The 22,781-nt window shown below is 44.2% G+C and overlaps 1 protein-coding gene across 6 annotated transcripts in view; it reads right to left on the reverse strand.

Moving 5' to 3' along the window:
- Positions 1-22,781, reverse strand: part of SLC5A11 (solute carrier family 5 member 11) — an 81,096-nt gene that overhangs the window by 36,330 nt on the left and 21,985 nt on the right. The window contains exons 4-8 of one of the 6 annotated variants that reach the window (XM_047779138.1): positions 21,841-21,945; positions 19,812-19,871; positions 14,527-14,631; positions 12,707-12,812; positions 9,079-9,159 (exon numbers count right to left, since the gene is read on the reverse strand). In XM_047779138.1, the coding sequence (XP_047635094.1) occupies positions 9,079-9,159; positions 12,707-12,812; positions 14,527-14,631; positions 19,812-19,871; positions 21,841-21,945 (457 nt within the window). The remainder of the gene's footprint in view (positions 1-9,078; positions 9,160-12,706; positions 12,813-14,526; positions 14,632-19,811; positions 19,872-21,840; positions 21,946-22,781) is intronic. The other 5 variants (XM_047779140.1, XM_047779139.1, XM_047779144.1 and 2 more) reach the window with 5 other exon arrangements.

Raw genomic sequence — 22,781 nt, forward strand, 5'->3', positions numbered from 1 at the left:
GAGACGCAACGGGAACTCCAGGGATAGCTCTTTGAGACTAGAGATGGATTTCTTTCTCATTCAAGAGTAACAAAACCCCTGAATTCTGTCCATAGACCCCAGGTTAAGACACCCTGCCCTCAGGAAGCATCCTTTGAGTGGTCCAAGTAATTTATGGCCTTGAGCAAGTCACTTCTCAGTCTGAAATTCCATTTCCTCACCTGCGGGTGGGTTCATGTAATGCCAGCCTCAAAGGGCTGGAGCAAGGATTAAGTGAGATAATGCCCATAAAACATAGGCACAAAGGTGGGTCATTCTTAAAAAATAATAAAGTACTCTAGTTTGGGGGTAATTTGTTTCTTTTCATTAACTGAAAAAAGTGATGCCCCCAAATAATGTTGTTTTCACTTGATGGCTTTCCAGAAGGCTTTTTTTTTTTTTTTTTTTGAATGGGAGAGAAGGGGTTGGTGTTACCACTTATGTAGGAATTATAGGTAGCCTGGAGCCTGGCTCATCTTTGCTGAAGATTGTGGCTACTGGGCAAGAATATCATGATGATACATTTTTGTCATGCTTTATTTCCCTGAAGAATTATTTTGTGTTAGTGGGGTGTGTGGGGGGGTAGGTTTGTCAATAACTGGACCCGCCCATCTGAGCGTGTAAAAGACAGGCATACAGATAATAGCAGGTAGAAAGACTACAAAAAGAATCACCCCAGAGAGTTCCCGTTGTGGCTCAGTGGGTTAAGAACCCAACTAATATCCATAATGATGCAGGTTCAATCCCTGGCCTTGCTCAGTGAGTTAAGAATCTGGCATTGCTATAAGCTGCTGTGTGGGCCACAGATGTGGCTCAGGTCCAGTGTTGCTGTGGGGTAGGCCTCAGCTGCAGCTCTGATTCAACCCCTAGCCTGGGAACTTCCATATGCTGCAGGTGCGGCCCTAAAAAAAGAAAAAAAATATCCCAGGAGGGGTGAAAATAAAATAGGCAATGCATTTTAATGCGTAAACTTTAATGTGCCCATGAATTACTTGGGAACCATGAAAAGCTGCATTCTGACTGGCAAGTCTGCTGGGGGGGCCTGCAATCCTGCCCTTCTAATGGGCTCCCAGTTGACACTGATACTGCTGGGCCATAGACCACAGTCTGAGCAGCACCCGTATAGGAGACATCTGGTACCAAGTGAAGTTTGGAATTTTCTTTTTTTTTTTTTTTGGTCTTTTTAGGGCCACCCTCTTGGCATATGGAAGTTCCCAGGCTACGGGTCAAACTGGAGCTGCAGCTGCCAGCCTATGCCACAGCCATAGCAACTTGGGATCCAAGCCTTGTCTGTGACCCACACCACAGCTCACAGCACCGCCAGATCCTTAATTCACTGAGGAAGGCCAGGGATTGAACCCACATCCTCATGGATACTCTTTGGGTGGTTACTGCTGAGCCACAATGGGAACTCTGAATATTACTCTTTTCTTTTTTTCTTTTTGCCATTTCTTGGGCCACTCCTGCGGCATATGGAGGTTCCCAGGCTAGGGGTCGAATCGGAGCTGTAGCCCCCAGCCTACGCCGGAGCCACAGCAACGCGGGATCCAAGCCACGTCTGCAACCTACACCACAGCTCACGGCAACACCGGATCCTTAACCCACTGAGCAAGGGCAGGGACCGAACCTGCAACCTCATGGTTCCTAGTCGGATTCGTTAACCACTGCACCACGATGGAAACTCCTGAATATTACTCTTGATTTCAGTCACTTTAATAAGCTCTGTTCTAGATTAGGTTTTTCAGTTTCTCTTGCTTCTTCCCCGTAGGCAACCTAGATAATCTGCCTATAATAAAAATTTTGTCTCTCTTCAGTAGTACATTTTATGATTTTTTTTATTGTATAAGTGACAAGATAGCTCTTTTTCTGATTCTAATAGGCTTGCTTCTAGTTTTCTTCATGCCCCTTTTTGAAGGGGTTTTGTAAACAAATGTCCTAGTTTCTATCCATTTCTATTGAGGTTTCCTACTTTCCCAAGTCAAATTTAGTTATTTAGATTTTCCTAGAAAAACATGAATTTTTTAAGTGTGTTCATATAGCTTTGTAAATTATATTCTTTTTTTTGTTTTGTTTTGTTGTTTCGGTCTTTTTTGCCTTTTCTAGGGCTGCTCCCACGGCATATGGAGGTTCCCAGGCTAGGGGTTGAATCAGAGCTGTAGCTGCCAGCCCATGCCAGAGCCACAGCCACGCAGGATGAAAGCCGCGTCTGTGACCTACACCACAGCTCACGGCAATGCCGGATCCTTAACCCACTGAGCGAGGCCAGGGATTGAACCCGCAACCTCATGGTTCCTAGTTGGATTCGTTAACTACTGAGCCACAACAGGAATGCCGTAAATTATATTCTTATAATCTAAATCTTTTTCCTCTGTGCTTTTAGTTCCTTTTCTCATTCCTAATTATACTGCCTTGTTTTTCTCCATTTTCCTTGTTTTGATTTCTCCTTGTCTTTTATGGTTCTCTTCAAAGAAATAGGTGTTGGGATAATTCATTCTATAGTTTTTTCTAATTTACTTGATTAGTCTTTCATATTCGTGGATATAAATGTTTTTCTAAAAGACAGCTTTGATTAGGTATGAAATGTAATGTTCTCTCATCTTCTATAAACAGTCTGTGATGGCAGTTTTGTTTTCTGTTTTTGTTTTTGTTTTTGTTTTTTTCACTTTTTAGGGCTGCACCTGGGGCATATGGAAGTTCCCAGGCTAGAGGTCCAATCAGAGCTGTAGCTGCCAGCCTACACCACAGCCTCAGCAACTCTGGATCCGAGCTGTGTCTGCAACCTACACCACAGCTCATGGCAACTCTGGATTCTTGACCCACTGAGCGAGACCAGGGATCAAATCCAAGTCCTCATGGATACTAGCCAGGTTCATTTCTTCTGTGCCACAAGGGGAACTCCCATGTGGCGGCAGTTTTCATTTCCTCTTCGATCCAAGCACTATTGAGATGGCTTTAAAATTCCTAAGTAATTAGATCTATCTTAATTTACACATTTCCTAATGAATTTGATTTTTTTGGTTTTGCATAGGTAAAATAATGTATTCTGATCAATATTTACATGCATATATTTGCAAACTTTAATGTTTTTAATGATTCATTTTTTATAAGGTTTAATTTTTATTTTTATTTATTTTTTTGTCTTTTTGCCTTTTCGTGAGCCGCTCCCACAGCATATGGAGGTTCCCAGGCTAGGGGTCGAATCGGAGCTGTAGCCACCGGCCTACGCCAGAGCCACAGCAACGCGGGATCCGAGCCGCATCTGCGACCTACACCACAGCTCATGGCAACACCGGATCTTTAACCCACTGAGCCAGGCCAGGGATCCAACCCGCAACCTCATGGTTCCTAGTCGGATTCGTTAACCACTGCACCACACTGGGAACTCCATGATTCATTTTTGTAGATGGTTCTGAGATGGTGGGGAAAATCTATACTATTATGAGAATGTTTAATCATTTATATAATTTATAATTTCCAAAAACTTATTTGTGTTTTGGCTTCTTATTCTCTCATGTATTAGAGTCCTTGTATACCATTTCGGTTTCTATCTATAACAACTTTTGCATATCTTGCTGCAATGATATTTAATACACAAGTTATATCTTCGTTGTAAGTTTGCTATCTTTTCGTATAAAATGTTTTTCCCTCTGTTTATTTATTTATTATTTTTATTTATTTATTTATGTTTAGCCTTTTTGCTATTTCTTGGGCCGCTCCCGCGGCATATGGAGGTTCCCAGGCTAGGGGTCGAATTGGAGCTGTAGCCACCGGCCTACACCAGAGCCACAGCAACGCGGGATCCAAGCCGCGTCTGCAACCTACACTGCAAGCAGCTCACGGCAACGCCGGATCGTTAACCCACTGAGCAAGGCCAGGGATTGAACCGGCAACCTCATGGTTCCTAGTCGGATTCGTTAACCACTGAAGGGAACTCCTTTCCCTCTGTTTAATGCTTTTTGCCTCGTATTATACTTTCCTTTACATGCGCCACCTACCAATTATAAAAAGGTTAATTTTTAACCCAAACTATAATCCTTGAGTTTTGTTGAGAAATAAACAATATATAAGTAAAAGAATAATAGCACAAATAGCCATGTACCCACCACAGAGATCGACAATTGCTAATAAAAGCCCTGAGTTTAATCCCTTTTTTATGTGAACTGTAATAATTGACCTGCTTACTCTTGCTTTGCATTCTATTTTATTCTCTCTTTCTCATTATGATGCCTCGCTATTTCTTTTAAGAAAGAAACACACTGTAATTCCCATTGTGCCTCAGCAGTAATGAATCTGACTAGTATCCATGAGGATGTGGGTTCAATCCTTGGCCTTGATCAGTGGGTTAAGGATCTGGCACTGTGGTGAGCTGTGGTGTAAGTCACAGATGTGGCTCAGATTCCTCATCGATGTGGCTATGGTATAGGCTGGCAGCTGCAGCTCCAATTTGACCCCTAGCCTGGGAACCTCCATGTGCTGCGGATGCAGCCCTAAAAAGCAAAAAAAAAAAAAAAAAAAAAAAGAATTACGACACACTTCTCAAAAGCTATGCATGCCAGGAGACAATAGAGTCGCATCATAAAAGTGCTGAGAAATATAAATAACACAGAATATTATACCCATTGAAAATTCATGTAGAGATATGGCTATTTCTGTTTATCTGTACCATCTTAGTAAAGTCATGTATAATAAAATCATAATGAGAAATCTGTTCGGAGTTTCATATTTGTGTACATTTTGCTATAGAAACTTATCAAAAGCTTTATTGAACATCAAAATAAATTATATGAAAAAGTGCACAAAAAATGGAGAAACAGTCATGTTTCCAGAAAAACAAAAATCAAGAGAGTTCACTACCAGAAGAGGTATACTCACAAGAAATAAAGAAATGAAGATATTCAGAAATCATTAAAACGAAGGTTAGTAAAAAGACTTTTTTGTCTTTTTAGCCACTCTAAAAGATAACAGACTACCTAAAGCCAAACTTGGTGTAGTGTTTATAGCATATGTAAATGTATAGCAGCAATAACACAAAAGACAGGAAAGAGGATTTGGGAGTGTAATATTGTAAGGTACTTAAATTATAAACAAAGCTGTGTATTATTTGAAGGTAGACTGAAATGAATATTATAAGCCCTAGGGCCAGAACTGAAATAATTTTTAAGAAATGAAAAATGGAACCAGAGGACAAATGGAAAAACTAGACAATAACTGGCAAATTGGTAGATTTGAATCAAACCCTGTCAATAATAATATGAATGGATTTGATCTAAAGATCCAAATTAAAAGATAGAGATAGATTAAATTAAAAAAACATGACCCATCTATATGATGTCTACAAGAAACCCACTTTAAATATAAAACATAGCTGGGTTAAGAGTAAAATGATAGAAAAATATATAGCATTCAAACTTTAATCAAGAGGGGAGTTTCCATTGTGGTGCAGCAGAAATGAATCCGCCTAGTATCCATGAGGATGCAGGTTCGATCCCTGGCCCCGCTCAGTGGGTTAAGGATCTGGCATTGCCACGAGCTGCAGTATAATTTGCAGACATGGCTGTGGTGTAGGCTGGCAGCTGTAGCTCTGATTCGACCCCTAGCCTGAAAAATTCCATATGCCACAGGTGTAGCCCTAAAAAGACAAAAAATAAACAAACGCTAATCAAGGGAAAGCTAGAGAGACTATATTAATATTAGACAAATTAGACTCCAGAACAAAGAATATGACCAAGAGGGACATCACATAATGATAAAGAAGTCAATTCACCAATAACACAGAAATATCCTAAAAAGAGAAATAAATAAGTCAACAACTATAGTTGGAAATCTCAACACCACTTTTTTGTGGTTGATAGAAAAAATAGATGAAAACATTACTAAAGATAAAGAAGAGTTACCCAACACTATGAAACAAGTTGACCTAATTGACATTTAAACACTATACCCAACAACACGTGGAATGTTTATCAAAGTAGGCAAAATTTCTGGCCATAAAACAAACCTCAACAAACTCATAAGGAATAATCATACAAAATATGTTCTATGATTATAATGGAATTAAAGTAAAATCAGTAACAGAGATGTATCTGAAAAATCTCCAAATATTTTAAAAATAAGGTGTCCCTCTTTGCTAAATATATTATATATAAAAAGCCCCAAAGATTGCATGAAAAATAGTTAGAACTAATAAATCAATTCAGTAAAGTTGCAGAATACAAAATTAATATACAAATATCAACAAATAATATACCAACAACAAACTATTAGAAAGATAAAACAGTACTGGCACACACCTGAAACATATATATGTATGCTATATATGTAACAAGGATTTACTGTATAGCACAGGGAACTATGTTCAATAACCTACAATGGAAAAGAATCTGAAATATACATTAGTATATATACAACTGAATCACTTTGCTATACACATGAAACTAACAAAAACATTGTCAATCGAACATACCTCAAAAAGAAAACAATACAATTTACAACTGCATCAAAATGAATAAAATACATGTAAATAAATCCAATCAAGGAGGTGAAAGATCTGTACACCATAAACTGTGAGTAACAATGATGAGAGAAATTGAAGAAGACATAAATAATGGACAGATACTCCATGCATATGAATTGGAAGATTGATATCACTAAAATGTCCATACGACCCAATGTGATATACACATGCAATGCAATCCCTATCAAAATTCCAATGGCATTTTTCATAGAAATAGAAAAAAAAATCCTAATAGTCACATGGAACCACAAAAGATCCTGAGTAGCCAAAGAAATCTTAAGAAAGAAGAACAAAACTGGAGATCTCACAGGACTTGGTTTCAAACCATATTAAAAAACTATAGTAATCAAAATGGTATGGTATTAGGCTAGAAACAGTCATGTAGATCAATGGAACAGAATTGAAAGCACAGAAATAAAACCATGCAGATATGGTCAATTCATCTTCAACCTTTGAAAACCTCTAGATACCTTGGGAGAAATCCTACCAGATAGAGCAGAATAATGAAGGTTGTTGACGGTTGATCTGTAATCTCTCTCCTGTCTGACTGCAATAAATTAAGTAATAGAACTTTCCCAAATGAGACCCCATATTTTATGGAGAAAGATTAGGAAGTTTGGCTAAGAAAAACAGCCCATGTGAAGATTTATCTTTTGGCTTTCTTGCCTCTAAAACCTGAAAGTGTTGTGAGTCACTTTTGTGGCACTGGGAGGGTCAAAGTTTGCTATTTATGATAGCAACCACACCAAACATTTATGCAGTGAAGCTGGACACATGTCCTTTGTATATTTACTGCTCATCTGTGTTTTTCCTCTTTATATGTACCAGTGAAATTTTTCTTCTTCACTAGGGTCCAAAACATTTCCTGTTAAGGCTAATACTAAGAAATTCTTGTTGCTGTTCTTATTGTAAAATCAATTTATTATTCCACGATTATTTCTTTGAATTTTTGTTTGAAAGGTAAAAGTGGCACATACACAACATTCAAACTCTGCAGAAGGACACCATGTTCAGGTGAAATTCTTGCCTATCCTCTTTGACCCTTGCTCCTAGTCCTTCCCCACAAAAGTTTTTACCATGTTACCTCCCTCCCTATTATTAGCAGGCAGTAGGATGGGGAAGGGTAAAAAATGTGAAGTCAGTCTGCCTGGGTTTGAATGCTGGCTTTGAATCCTAGCTTTGTGACATGGGGCAAGTTTCTTTAACAATTGGTGCCTTAATTTTCTCATTTCCAAAAGGGGTAATAATAATACTCATATCATTGGATTGTTATGAACATTAAATAAGATAGAATATCTGGATCACACGTTTTAATGGCTAAGTTTTAACTTTTAATTTTGAGATAAGTATAGACATACAGAAGAGTTGTCAAAGTAACATAGGGGATTCCCATACACTTTTCACCTGTATAACATAAACAGAGTATAGTTCTAAAAACTAAGAAATAAACATGGGCACATTGTTATTAACTATACTGTGTGTTCATATGGCACCTCTAATGTTCATTTTCTCTCCTGGGATTCAATCCGGGATCCACACTGTTTATTGTGTCTCAGTTTCATCCTCTCTGTGTCGTCCCTTAGCCTTTCCTTATTTTTCATGCCCTTGACACTGTTGAAAAATGTTGGTCTTTGTCTTTTGTAAAATGTCCCTCCATTTGGGTTTGTCTGATGTTTACTCACGATGAAGCTGAGGTTATAGATTTTGGCAAGAATGGCACAAAGGTGATGCCATGTCCTTCCCAGCACATGATGTCACGTGCTACACATTGATACATCTGATTACTGATATTAACCATGATCACTTAGTTAGAGTGGTGTGTGCCACATTTCTCCACTGTAAAGTGGCTCTATTTCCCTCTGTATTTAATAAATATTTTTAAAAAACATTTTGGACACCTTTATAATGAACTATTTTGGACATGATACTCTGAGACCAAGCAAATAGCCTATTTCTTCATAAACTCTCTTGTAATAACCTCACTATTTATCATTTGATCTTGCCTGTAGCAATCATTACTGTGGCATTCTCTTTTTGTTGTTCTTTTTATGGCACATCTGTGGCATAGAGAAGTTTCCAGGCTAGAGGTTGAATTGGAGCTGCAGCTGCTGGCCTACGCCACAGCCACAGCAATGCTGGATCTGAGTTGCATCTTGTGGCAACACCAGATCCTGAGCCAGGCCAGGGATTGAACCCACATTTGCAAGGATGCTACGTTGAATTCTTAACCTGCTGAGTTACAGCAGGAACTCCTTTCTGCTTTCTGATGGTGATATGCTATTTCCCTCACTCCATCTGCACTTATTAATTGAAATTTTCCCACAAGGAAGAAAAGGGCCCCTTTTGGGCCCTTTTATTTTTTTTTATTTCATGATTTATCCATATCAATACAGAAAGGGCTATTCATCTTTGCTTGATAAGCATGGTTCTCTTCCAGCTAAAATAACCATGCCTCAAGCAGGAATCCCCAGCTGGCTATGAAAGCAGGTGTCCTTGCTTGAGAGAGGTGCTGTCATCCACCCAAATGACACTGGGACCCCACTTACTGTAGCCCATCAGGGTAAGTGCTCCTATAAGCATGATCAGAGTCTGTAGAGCATCTGTGTAGATCACAGCAGCCAGGCCACCTGGTGGGGAGAGGAACATTGAGTGAGGGGCAGGTACTTGGATGGAGAGGAGTTACTCTCGGTGGCACAGAGGACCTGGGGAGACTTCGTGTTCTTCGTTTGCAAAAATGGCCACACTATCTCCTTCCCATTTGCAATGTGGTTTTGCTGAACCTTTCATGTGGCAGAGCTCTCTACCTCTTCAATATCGCTTAGCCAAAGGACTTGCTTTGACCAACAGAATATGGTGGCTGTGATACTGTGCACCTCCAAGCTTCAGCCATGAGGGGCGCTGCAGCTCCTGCTCTTGTTCTTATGTTGCCCCGAGACCACCATGCTTCATTGAAAAGCCCATTCTAACCTTGCGGAGCATGATGGCCCATGGAGGGAAAGCCCGGATGAAGCCAAGCCAACCACCAGCCATTTGAGTGAGGCTGTTTTGTTCCAACCAGCTGTCCCAGCTGCCCTCTAACTAGAATTCAACCAAGCCAAGTGAGACCAGCAGAAGACCCACCCAGGCAACCCATGCAATGAATTGGGGTGGAGGGGATATAAAACATTAAGTCCCTAAATTCATGGGGGGTGAGTTACAGTCTTTTTTTTTTTTTTTCTTTTTTGGGCTGCATGTGGCATATGGAAGTTCCCAGGCTAGGGGTCAAATCAGAGCTACAGTTGCCAGCCTATGCCACAGCTCACCGCAATGCCAGACCATTCGTCCGCTGAGCAAGGACAGGGATCGAACCTGCATCCTTGTGGATACTAGTCGGGTTCATTTCTGCTGAACCACAAGGGGAACTCCCCAGAGTAATTTCTTTTCTTTTCTTTCCTTTCCTTTCCTTTTCTTTTCTCCTTTCCTTTCCTTTCCTTTCCTTTCCTTTCCTTTCCTTTCCTTTCCTTTCCTTCCCTCCCTTCCCTTCCCTTCCCTTCCCTTCTTCTCTTCTCTTCTCTTCTTTTCTTTTCTTTTTCTTTTTTTTTTAATTTTCTTTGTCTTTTGTCTTTTTAGGGCCGCACCCATTGCATATGGAGGTTCCCAGGCTAGGGGTCTAATCAGAGATATAGCTGGCAGCCTACACCACAGCCATAGCAAAGCAGGATCTGAGACAAGTCTGAACTATACCACAGCTCATGGCAACACTGGATCTTTAACCCACTGAGTGAGGCCAGGGATCAAACCTGCATCCTTATGGATACTAGTCAGATTGGTTTACACTGAGCTACAATGGGAGCTCCCCCAGAGTAATTTGTAATTGACATAGGAAGTGACATTTGGGCCGTGGTCTCCAAGCTCTGAACACATGTTTTTTTAATATTGGAAAAAGGATGTATGTGAGTACTAGGTATTTAGAGTCTAATAGGCTTCCCAAACAGGGTCACAGTGGTTGGCCTCAAAGGATTCATATTGGTTTCTTCACCTCGAAAAAGGTAGCAAATCCATTGGCATCTAGACAAAGCAATATTTTCAGTCTCTTCCCAATCTTTCCTTCCTTCCTTTTTCCCTGCAGAGAAGGGACACTTATCTGATATAAACATATTTACACATGAGTAAGGTCACGGTCCAATTTTTTGTCTTTTTTTTTTTTTTTTTTGCTATTTCTTGGGCTGCTCCCTCGGCATATGGAGGTTCCCAGGCTAGGGGTCTAATCGGAGCTGTAGCCACCAGCCCACGCCAGAGCCACAGCAACTCGGGATCTGAGCCGCGTCTGCAACCTACACCACAGCTCACGGCAACGCCGGATCGTTAACCCACTGAGCAAGGGCAGGGACCGGACCCGCAACCTCATGGTTCCTAGTCGGATTCGCTAACCACTGCGCCACGACGGGAACTCCTCAATTTTTATTTATTTATTTTTTGCTTTTTAGGGCTGCACCTCCAGCATATGGAAGTTCCCAGGCTAGGGGTCGAATCAGAGCTGCAGCTGCCATGCTACACCACAGCCACAGCACTGCAAGACCTGAGCCACATCTGTGACCCACACCAAGGCTCACAGCTACGCCTGATCCTTAACCCACTGATTGAGGCCAGGAATGGAACCTGCATCCTCATGGATTCTAGTTGGGTTTGTTTACACTGAGCTGCAGCAGGAACTCCCTGTCCAATTTTTTTTTAAATTCATGCAGGTATGGAATTTTCTTGTGATTCCTCCTTCCTTGGCCCAGCAATAGGGTCCCCTTAAACAGAGAGAAACCAATCAACTATACTTTAATTAAAATTTTTTTTTCTTTTAAATGGAGGGAAACCTGGCTTTGCACTGGCCCCAACTCTCTGCTGATCCCTTTCTAGCAGTGAATCAGCTGGAGTATGGTGAGATCCTGAAGTTTGGTGCCACTGAAACCCAATCTCATTTCTTTCTTTTTTTCTTTTTTTGTCTTTTTTGTCTTTTTAAGGCCGCACCTGCAGCCTATGGAAGTTCCCAGGCTAGGGGTCAAATCTGAGCTGTAGCCGCCAGCCTACACCACAGCCACAGCAAGGCAGGATCCAAGACATGTCTGCGACCAACACCACAGCTCACAGCAACGCCGGATCCTTAACCCACCAAGCCGGGGGCCGGGGATTGGACCCAAAGCCTCATGAATACTAGTTAGGCTCATGACCATTGTGCCACAACGGGAACTCCCCAACCTCATTTCAAGTTTACTGAGCATTTCTCATGTGTTAGGGTTTTATTCAATCACTCACCAAACATCTGGCCAGCACCTGACCTAGTTCTATATCGTAAGAATACAGAGGCAAACAAAACAGCATGTTCCCTATCCCCACCCAGCTGACCCTCTCCTGGAGAAGACACATCCCCTAACCAGAAAAAGCAGAGAAAAACTGGCAATTGCGACTAGCCTTTTCCTTTCCCTGGTGCTCGAGGCGAGTGGCTTCTACAGGTGCTGGAAATTCAACCAAGGTCTTTCTGCATCAGGGGCTTTTGCATTTGTTAGAACTGGTCACTCTTCTTCTTCTTTTTTTGTCTTTTTTTTTTTAATCTTTTTGCCATTTCTTGGGCCACTCCCGCGGCATATGGAGGTTCCCAGGCTAGGGGTAGAATCGGAGCTGTAGCTGCCAGCCTACGCCACAGCCACAGCAATGCAGGATCTGACCCGCATCTGCAACCTACACCACAGCTCATGGCAACGCCGGATCATTAACCCACTGAGCAAGGGCAGGGATCGAACCCACAACCTCATGGTTCCCAGACGGGAATGCCTTCTTTTTTTGCTTTTTAGGGCCTCGCTGCAGCATATGGAAGTTCCCAGGCTAGGAGTCAAATCAGAGCTGTAGCTGCCAGCCTATACCACAGCCACAGCACCGTGAGATCTGAGCCACGTCTGCGACCTATACCACAGCTGATGGCGACGCCAGATTCTTAACCCACCAAGCAAGGCCAGGGATGGAACCTGCATCCTCATGGATACTAGTTGGGTTCATTAACCAATGAGCCATGATGGGAACTCCAGAGAAATCATTATCTTAATGGGTTGAGGGTTCATGAAGACATGGTTTTAACACACAGGCACATCAGAAGATGGGCCACGACCCCTGCCCACTACCTCTCCCAGCATCCCCCCTGCTCAGTCATACCTGCAATGGTATATAGAGCTGTGATGGCCAACAGCCCAACTATGGCCAGGTACAGATTCAGGTGCAAAGACTGCTGAATAAAGATGGCACCTGCATACATGTCCACCTGGAGAGACATAAGGTTGATGAGTGAATGAATAAATGAATAGACATTTTAGCATAGTTTCTCCAGGATGGGGCCCTTGCCTAGATTTTGGCAAACACAGAAGCATCATATATTAACCTTTCTTTTCTCTTTTTCTTTTTTCTCTTTATTTTTTGCCCCCCCCCTTTTTTTTTGTCTTTTTGCTATTTCTTGAGCTGCTCCTGTGGCATATGGAGGTTCCCAGGTGAGGGGTCTCATCGGAGCTGTAGCCTCTGGCCTACACCAGAGCCACAGCCACGTGGGATCCGAGCCGCGTCTGCAACCTACACCACAGCTCACAGCAATGCCGATCCTTTACCCACTGAGCACGGCCAGGGATCGAACCTGCAACCTCATGGTTTCTAGTCAGATTCATTAACCACTGCGCCACGATGGGAACTCCCTTTCCCTTTTTTTCCCTCCCCCTTCTTTTTGCTTTTTAGGGCTGCGCCTGAGATGTAGGGAAGTTCCCAGGCCAGGAGTCAAATAAGAACTGCAGCTGCTGACTACATCACACCTCATGGCAACACCAGATTCTTAACACACCGAGTGAAGCCAGGGATGGAACCCACATCTTCAGGGATACTAGTTGGGTTCATAACTGACTGAACCACAGTGGAAACTCCTATCATCCTTTCTTTGTTCATCTCTTCCCAGATGGGGGTCTTGCATGCAAGCCCTATGGGCAATTATGATGCTTGAGACCCTTCCCTGGGCTAATACCAGCTCTTCAACAGTCTTTCTGCTTCTATGCTTGGTCTTCCTATGCTCCGTTCTCCATGCTACAGCTTTTACCAAATACCATCATGATTATCTCAACTTCTCCTCCTCAGTAAAATGCTTCTGTGGCTCCCTACTGCGCCCAAGGTAATGTCTAAGTCAGCTAGAGCTGCATGCCAGGCCCTTCTTGGTTGGCCTGCTCCTTGACTGTCTTTCCTTTACTCATGCCATGCTCCCGGTCCTCCGGGTATGGGGAAATGCACCCTGTTTCCTTAACAAGTCATGTTTATTCAGACTTCCAAACTTTTGCCTGCTCTGTCCATCCCTCGGGAAGGCCAGTCTCCCCCACCCGCCCCGTGTTTTCTCTAACTGGCAAACTCCTCCCCAGATGCCACTTCCCTCGGGAAGGCTTCCCCACTTCTGCAGCTTCCCGCCAGCAGGACACTGACACTTGTCTTTCTATGTCTGTCTTTCCCATCTGCAGGTGGCGTGGAATTGAACAGAATGGCTCTGCCCTCTTTTTCCCGCCTCCCCCAGCTCCAGATGGAAGAGAGAACAGCGTCAGTGTGAGTCAGGCTGACTGGCACATCCTGGAGGTTGCAAAGCACCTGCCCTTGGCCACTTTCCAGGAGCTCTGCCCATCCAAAGGTCAGGGAGGGCTATCAGTACATATGCTGAATAGCTGATGACTGTCTGATCCCAGGAGGGAGAAGACAGACCTGCCCAAGGGCTCCCGGAGTCCCGTTCAGTGATGGGCACCATCCCGAGTTACTGAGAAGCAGCTTTGGCAGGAGTGGGGTGTCCTACCCTCTACCTTTTCTCTATCCTTCCTCTGCCCCTGCTCACCCCCCCACCCCCCGCGCCATCTTCCTCAAACCTTCCAGAAGCTTCCTCCATAGGAGAAAGTGGGTGGGGAGGAGACACACCAGCAACGGGCTGTCATTGAACTTCTCGCCAGGCTGAGACCCCACCTTACCGAGATCTTGGTGAAGATGTAGATAAACAGGTAGAGCACGGCCAAGGTGATGGGGATCCTGCTGCCGCCAAAGCGTTTCCTTAGGTATTCCGGCATCGTGGTGACCTGGGGACCAGAGCTGAGCTTTTGCCACCCAACAGCCTAGCCCTCCCCCTCCCTCCTGCTCCCCAGACTCTGGGCACAGACGGTCTTCTTGGGATTCTCAGTGGAAGACTTAAGAGGGAGGAGAACATGGGGACAAGGGGGTTGTGTGAAGAGGAACTGGGGTTCAGAAGTATGCACCCAACCCTCACAGATTCCAAATGTATACCCATACCAGTTTTTGCCATCTCCCATATTATTAATGACTTAATATTTTTCTTTAAACCAATTCATGTTTATATTTCCATAAATGCATCTAAAAAGAAATCTTCAAATCACCACTATAAATGGAAAATCAAGCCCCAGGGATTTTTATCTACACTGAAGCTGCAGCAATGCCAGATCCTTTAACTGGTGCCTCTGCAGGGACCAGAGCCATTGCAGTCAGGTTCTTAACCTGCAGTGCCACAGTGGGAACTCCCAGTGTTTTTTTTGTTTGTTTGTTTTTTCTTAGTAGTGGAATCTGGGTATTCACGACTTTAAGGGGTTTGATATAAATTTATTTCGACTTTGATTTATGTTTGAAGTTTTTTCATAATAAAATATTGGCCCCCAAAATGAACTCCAGGAATAAATAGGTGCTTTAAAATTTAAAAAAAAAAAAGAGGCGTTCCCATCGTGGCTCACCAGAAACAAATCTGACTAGCATCCATGAGGACACACATTCGATCCCTGGCCTTGCTCAGTGGGTTAAGGATCTGGCATTGCAGTGAGCTGTGGTGTAGATCGCAGAAGGCCACTCAGATCTGGCGTTGCTGTGGCTGTGGTGTAGACCTCAGCTGCAGCTCCGATTTGACCTCTAGCCTGGGAACCTCCATATGCCTCAGGTGTGGCCCTCAAAAGACAAATTATAATAATAATAAAATAAAATTTTTAGAAAGAGAAAGAAAAAGCCTCTCTTTTCTCCTCTTCTCCTTTTCTCTTCTTCTGAAAAGGGCAATTCAGGATTCGGACCCTCATGAATGTCTTGCTTCCACCCTCTGATTTGCTGCAAGGCAAACACAGCAGGGATTTCCCAGGAGCACAGTATACTGAACTCTGACACTTGATCAGGGAGTAATACACAGAGAGGATCAATCAAACCCTATGGAATGGACACGCTTTTGGTGATGGTGCCATAGCTTAGTAGAAGGGGCGTGTGGGAGCTTCAGCCCATTCAGACGAGTTGTCCAAGGAAGACGATCCCCCAGTGGATTCACTGCCTCATCTGTGAGTGACAGCCACCAGCTGGTCTCACTGGGGAGCAAGACCCTTATCACTGGCTGATAGCCTTTATTACCAGTTGATCTCTGTTTGGATCTCCAGAGCAGCACAGCCTCTACACGTAGGAAGTTTCCAATGAGCTAAGCAAGGGAGGAGGCATGAAAGTCATCAGAAGCCAAGCAGCCTTGGTATCCAGCCATCAAACTCTGGGCCGACATGCAAAGCCAGCTGATAGATGAGAGGAAGAGTCAAGGCTGTTTGTTTTCAAGCAGCAGAGAAGGCAAATTTGCCAGCAAACGAGGTTGAGAGAGAAAGACAGGGGAGTGCACCCACCCTTCGATTGTCACTGGGTGCATGTTAATCGGAAATAAATGCAATCGGAATGACAGCTGCCCTAAGAGAGGACCACCCTAGGTCCTTGTTCGGATGGTTCCTCATCTCCTGGAGGTGGAGGGTGGCAAGGGGACTTCAGCCTCTGTCTTACACTCCCTTAATCGCATGCTCCACATTATACCAACCAGAATGGCCATCATCAAAAAGTCTACAAACAATAAATGCTGGAGAGGATGTGGAGGAAAGGGAACCCTCCTACACTGTCGGTGGGTGCAATGACTATGGAAAACAATATGGAGATGCCTCAAAAAACTAAAAATGGAACTACAATGTGATCCAGCAATCCCACTCCTGGGCATCTATCTAGACGAAACCAAAATTCAAAAAGATACCTGCCTCCCAGTGTTCATTGCAGCGCTATTTACAATAGCCAAGACATGGAAGCAACTTAAATGTCCATCAGTGGAAGACTGGATGAAGAGGATGTTGTGCATATATACAATGGAATATTACTCAGCTCTAAAAAGAATGAAATAATGGCATTTACAGCCACATGGATGGGCTTAGAAACTATCATACTAAGTGAAGTCAGTCAGTGAAAGACAAACATCATATGAGATCACTGATACATGGAATCTTTAAAAAAATGATACAAATGAATTTATTTGCAGAACAGAAACAGATTCACAGATTTTGAAAAATTTATGGTTACCAAAGGGGACCAGTGGAGGGTGGGAGGGATGGACTGGGGGTTTGGGATCGGTGTATGTACACTGTGGTATATGGAATGATTGGCCAATGGGGACAATTTTATAGCTCAGAAAACTCTACCCAATATTCTGTGATGATCTATGTGGGAAAAAAAATCTGAAAGAGAATGTGTATATATATATATATATATATATATATATATATAATATATATATATGAGAATCACTTTGTTGTATGGAAGAAATTATCAAACCTTGGAAATCAAGTATACTTCAATGAAACTTTTTTCAAAATCACATCCAGAGAGCCACACCCCATCCTCATGTAAACCCCTCCTTCTTCCTTGGAAACCCACGCCACCTGACCAAAGCAACTTCTGCTCAGCCCAACCCTCCCCAAAACCTGTTCAGCAGCCGATGAGAATTCCAGCTCCTTCACTGTCTTCCTGTCTCTAGAAGTCCTCCCAGTCTGCAAGCAGCCTCAAGGACAGTGCAGAAAACCCATGAGGGACAAGTTGTGTGGTATCTTAGTTTGCTCAGTCCCACCAACAGACAGGCATTTCCACTTCAGCCACGCATTTCTCTGACCAATATCCAAACCTTGTCATCTCCGGGACCCCATGCACCTCCGACACCCCAAATTTCCATTGATGCAACCCTCTTATTTGCTAGTGCCGATGACCCCTGGCTTTGGGATTTGATCAAGACTTTGAGTCCCAAATCGGTGCCTCTTCTTAAGGATGTCAGCTCATCCTTCATTCCGCTTCCTTCTGAAATCATGGACTCTGCTATAGAGTAACTTCGACAAATATTTTTCAAGTATTTACCATGTGTCAGGCACTATTCTAGACACTGGGAGAAAACAGACATAGTTCTTGCCCTCTTGGAGCTTACAATCTAAAGGGAGAGACACACAGTCCAGTGCAGTGGTTCTCAATGGAAGGAAGAAGCTTTCATACCTTCCAGGGGACATTTGGCCACGTCAGGACACATTGTGACTGCCACAGTTTGGGGGTGGGGGATGCTATGGGCATTTGGTGGGTAGAAGTTGGGGATGCTACAAACACCCTATAGTGCACCGAACACCCCTCGTACATACATATACACATACAACAAAGAATTCTCCTGCCCCAAATATCACTACCGCTGATGTTGAGAAAGCACAGTATAGTGGGAGAGACACCCGGTCTAATGGGAGAGGCATATTAATTTAATAATCTATCAGATTCTGCAAAATGGCAACTACAGCAGCCACAATGAAGGAGGGGGTTTAACCTAACCAGAGAGATCAGCAAGGGCTTCCTGGAGGAATGGTTGCTTGAAGTAGGATTTGCATAGATGATAGGAGTTAACCAAACTATCATGGAAAAGGAAAACTTTCCAGCAAAAGGAGAAAGCATTGTAATGGGCTGGGGAAGTAGAGAGCCTGATGAGAATGAGGAACTATGAGACCCGTGCCTGGAATGCAGCTGGCATTCAGCTCAATAAATGCTTCTTCCATGAACATGTGTATTGCAGGTGGAGAGTAGGGTTGGGCCCCTGAGGATAGTTCATGTTCCATGTTCAAAAGCAAAAGTGGTCTATAATTTTCTTGATGGGTAACTTTAGCATTATTCTATTCTCAAAATAGGATAGACAAGAGTCAGTTCTAAGTGGATAATTGACTTAAGCATGGAAAGTTCTAGAAGGTAATATAAGAGAATATCTTGATGACCTTGGAGAAGGAAAAGTGTTTTGTGTTTTGTTTTTGTTTTTTTTTGTCCTTTTAGGGCTGTACCTGCAGCATATGGAAGTTCCCAGGCTAGGGGTTGAATTGGAGCTGCAGCTGTCAGTCTACACCACAGTCACAGCAATGCAGGATCCAAGCCACATCTGTGACCTACACGGCAACGCCGGATCCTTAACCCACTGAGTGAGGCCAGGGATGGAGCCCACATCCTCACGGATACTAGTTGGGTTCATTACCCCTGAGCCACAACAGGAACTCTGGAAAGCAGCATTATTTTGTAACAACAAAAAAAAATTTTTAAATGATCTGCCACAGTAAACCTTTAATTAATTAATTAATATTAATTAATTTTTGGCCACAGTGTGCAGCGGCTTGATGTGGGATCTCACTTCCCAGACCAGAGACTGACTGAACTTGGGCCACAACGGTGAAAGGGCCAGGTCCTAACCACTAGACCACCAAGGGAACTCCCTTGTCACAAAAATTCTGCCATTTCAATCAGCCAGAAGTAGCACAATTATGATGGGTTTTGGGTGCAAATGAAAAAAAAAAGTCACTGACTCATATATGTGTATATATATATATATATATATGTTAGTTAAAAGCAGTAATATGTTATTGCTTAAACATTGGGACTTTTTCCACTTGTATTTGACATTTAAAAAAATTTCTCCCAGCCTCTGCAAGCCCCACGTGTATCCCTGATGTCCACTGCTCGGTGGGACCTGCCAAGGACTGCATGCCTAATTGCCTCAACTGTGCATGATCCCTTACCAGTGCCAGGACCTGGTAAGGAAGATGCTGCTGGGAGGGAGGGATAGAGGGGCTGCCCTTCCCAAAGGGTCTTCTTCTTCTTCTTCTTCTTTTTTTTTTTTGTCTTTTTGCCTTTTCTAGGGCCACATCTGTGGCATATGGAGGTTCCCAGGCTAGGGGTCGAATCAGAGCTGTAGCCGCCGGTCTACGCCACAGCAACAGCGACTTGGGATCTGAGCCACATCTGCGACCTACACCACAGCTCACAGCAATGCCAGATCCTTAACCCACTGAGCAAGGGCAGGGATCGAACCCACAACCTCATGGTTCCTAGTCGGATTTGTTAACCACTGAGCCACGACGGGAACTCCTCAAAGGGTCTTCCTATTCCTATTCCCAACCCCCTTCAGACTCACCTGACCAGCGACGTAGATGGGGAGGAAGATCCAGGCCAACATCAGCACGGAAAATATGCCCTGCCCGAGAAAATAGAATCAGGACTCGACTCCCAATCACGTGGATTTGGATTTCCCTCTGCACCCACAGGGAATCTGGCCTGGTCCACCTCTGGCTCTGCCTCTTACTTACCTTCCCTCCCTGGGCTGACACGTTTCTCTGTTTAAAAAGCCACAGGGGAGTTCCCGTCATGGTGCAGCGGAAATGAATCTGACTAGGAACCATGAGGTTGCTGGTTTGATCCCTGGCCTCACTAGTAAGGATCTGGCATTGCTGTGAGCTGTGGTGTAGGTCGCAGACACATCTCAGATCCTGTGTTGCTGTGGCTGTGGTGTAGGCTGGCAGCAGAAGCTCCATTTGGACCCCTAGCCCGGGAACCTCCACATGCTGTGGGTGCTGCCCTAAAAAGCAGGAAAAAAAAAAAAAAAGGATACAGGGATGACGATGGGAAGAGTGGCACGGGGAACTTGCTGTGACTCCTAGTGCTATGACTCCTAAACCTCCCCTTTATCCCCTTGTGTTCCCCCTGCCCCACCCAGCTCCTTGGGTTCGGGTTAAAACAAGGCTGTATGCTCAGGCAGGCCACGCTGCTCAGCTGGCCTGCTGGATGATGTTACACAGGTCTCTGAGACTCAGTTTCCTTACCTGTGAACTGTGGGTACCAGCGCCCCCAACCCCCCTTTGTCACAAGGAAATCAGTGAACCAACGCTTCCTGAGCACTTCCTATACGCCAGACTTGCCTCTGCACCCTTTTCCAGCCTGAATTCATTCAATCCTCACCATAACTCAGTATGGCAGGTACCATTGCTATCCCTTGTTTTTATACACGAGGCTCAGAGAGGTTAAGCAACTTGCCCAAAGTCACACAGCTTGTTAAGTGTTACAGCCCAGATGTGAACGCAGGCAGTCTAGTTCTAGTCTAAAACTGAATGTACTAACATGATGTGGCACAGAGTAAGTGCTTTAGAAATGTGCATCATTAGGAGTTCCTGTCGTGGCGCAGTGGTTAACGAATCCGACTAGGAACCATGAGGTTGCGGGTTCGATCCCTGGCCTTGCTCAGTGGGTTAACGATCCGGCGTTGCCGTGAGCTGTGGTATAGGTTGCAGACACACCGATCCGGCGTTGCCGTGAGCTGTGGTGTAGGTTGCAGACGTGGCTTGGATCCCACGTTGCTGTGGCTCTGGCATAGGCTGGCAGCTACAGCTCCGATTAGACCCCTAGCTTGGGAACCTCCATATGCTGTGGGAGCGGCCCAAGAAATGGCAAAAAGACAAAAAAAAAAAAAAAGTGCATCATTAGGAAGATGCAAATCACTGTTAAGAAGTTCCGGCTGTGGCCCAATGGGATCGGCAGCATCTCTGCAGCTTCAGGATCCAGGTTCAATCCCTGGCCTGGCATAGTAGGTTAAAGGATCCGGCATTGCTGCAGCTGCAGCGTATGTCACAACGGCAGCTCAGATCTGATCGCTGGCCTGGGAACTCCATATGCTGTGGGGTGGCCAAAAAAGAAAAGAAGAAAAAAAAAAAAGAAGTGCATCCCCTCGCACTCAGTGAAAATCATATCCTGAATGAGCCCACGGAGACTGTGTCCTACCTCTCGGGTATCTGTGGGGTGGCAAAAAGATCAAGAACCACTGACCCACCTAAGTTTTGTGATGGTCCCTTGATATCTAAGACCCAAAATACCCTCCAGTTCCACGATAACTCCGATCTTCTGCATCACACGGAAGAGATTCTGAACTTTCTTCACACATGTATTTGCAGGGGTCGTGGCCTGATGGGCTCCCATCATGCAAAATAGGGACGCCTGAGACTTGTAGACCAAACTGATTTTTGTTAACCAGGGGTGCCCTTGCTGATTGCTGTTTGTGTTTCTTTCATAAAGCACTACTCTATTCTTCAAAGTGCACATTATTCATACCACTGCCCCCCCCATCTACCTATGAGGTGGAGTGTGAGCTGTCCGAACTCTGATAAAATACTTACATTAAACTCATAAGCTGTTACGGAAAGGCCTGCAGCAGCACCTGACCCCGCCAGACCAACGAAATGTCCACTTCCAACATTGCTGGCAAACAAGGATGCCCCCACCTGTGGGGAGATGGACAGGTCAGGTCTTGGAGCCATGGTCTGGGGTAGCCTCTTCCCACCCCCAGTTCTTCCCATACTTCAAAGGGACCAAGGCAGAAGGAGACATAGAGAAAGCAGAGCCATCTTTAGCCTATCTAAGCCCCCCTTTTCACATTAGAAAAAGACTCTTCTTCCCTAAGACTCTTTTACTTCCACCTTTCAGAAACTGGCATGACAAATACACTTACGCTTAAAATGTGAATTGCCCCCCCCCAGCTGCTAGGGTTGTGCAGTGCACAACTTGAACAACTGTATGCAGCATCCCTGCAGGGAGGGGAGACGGATGACAGGTGTTGTAGAAAGTGCTCTATTATGAGAATCAGGGTGCCTGTCTTATTCCCCACCTCTGCTTCTAACTTAACAAAGTAGAGAGCCTTCCTTCTAATAGACATCTAAGCAGCCAAGATGGTATTTGAGAACCCCTATCCCTGGTCTCAGTTGATAGGATCAGACACGCCTGGGCACCCAGCCCAAGCTGGGCCAATTACGTTCTCTCTAATGGGAGTCTGGGAACAGGACCCATCTTTGCTGGTCCCTTAGGCTTGGGGTGTGTAACCCAAGGAGGTGTGTGTGTAGCCGGGGGACGGGGGGGTGCATAGCACGATCAGCTATGCGATCATCACTGCCACTCTGCTGAGAGAAAGGAGAATGAAGGAGATTTGTGGAAAAAAGCCAAAAACTTTTTTTTTTTTTTTTTTTGCTTTTCAAGGCTTCACTTGCGGCATAGGGAGGTTCCCAGACTAGGGGTCGAATCAGAGTTGCAGCTGCTGGCCTACACCACAGCCACAGCAAGGCAG

Source organism: Phacochoerus africanus, chromosome 5, assembly GCF_016906955.1.
Source record: "Phacochoerus africanus isolate WHEZ1 chromosome 5, ROS_Pafr_v1, whole genome shotgun sequence".
NCBI classification, from domain to species: domain Eukaryota; kingdom Metazoa; phylum Chordata; class Mammalia; order Artiodactyla; family Suidae; genus Phacochoerus; species Phacochoerus africanus.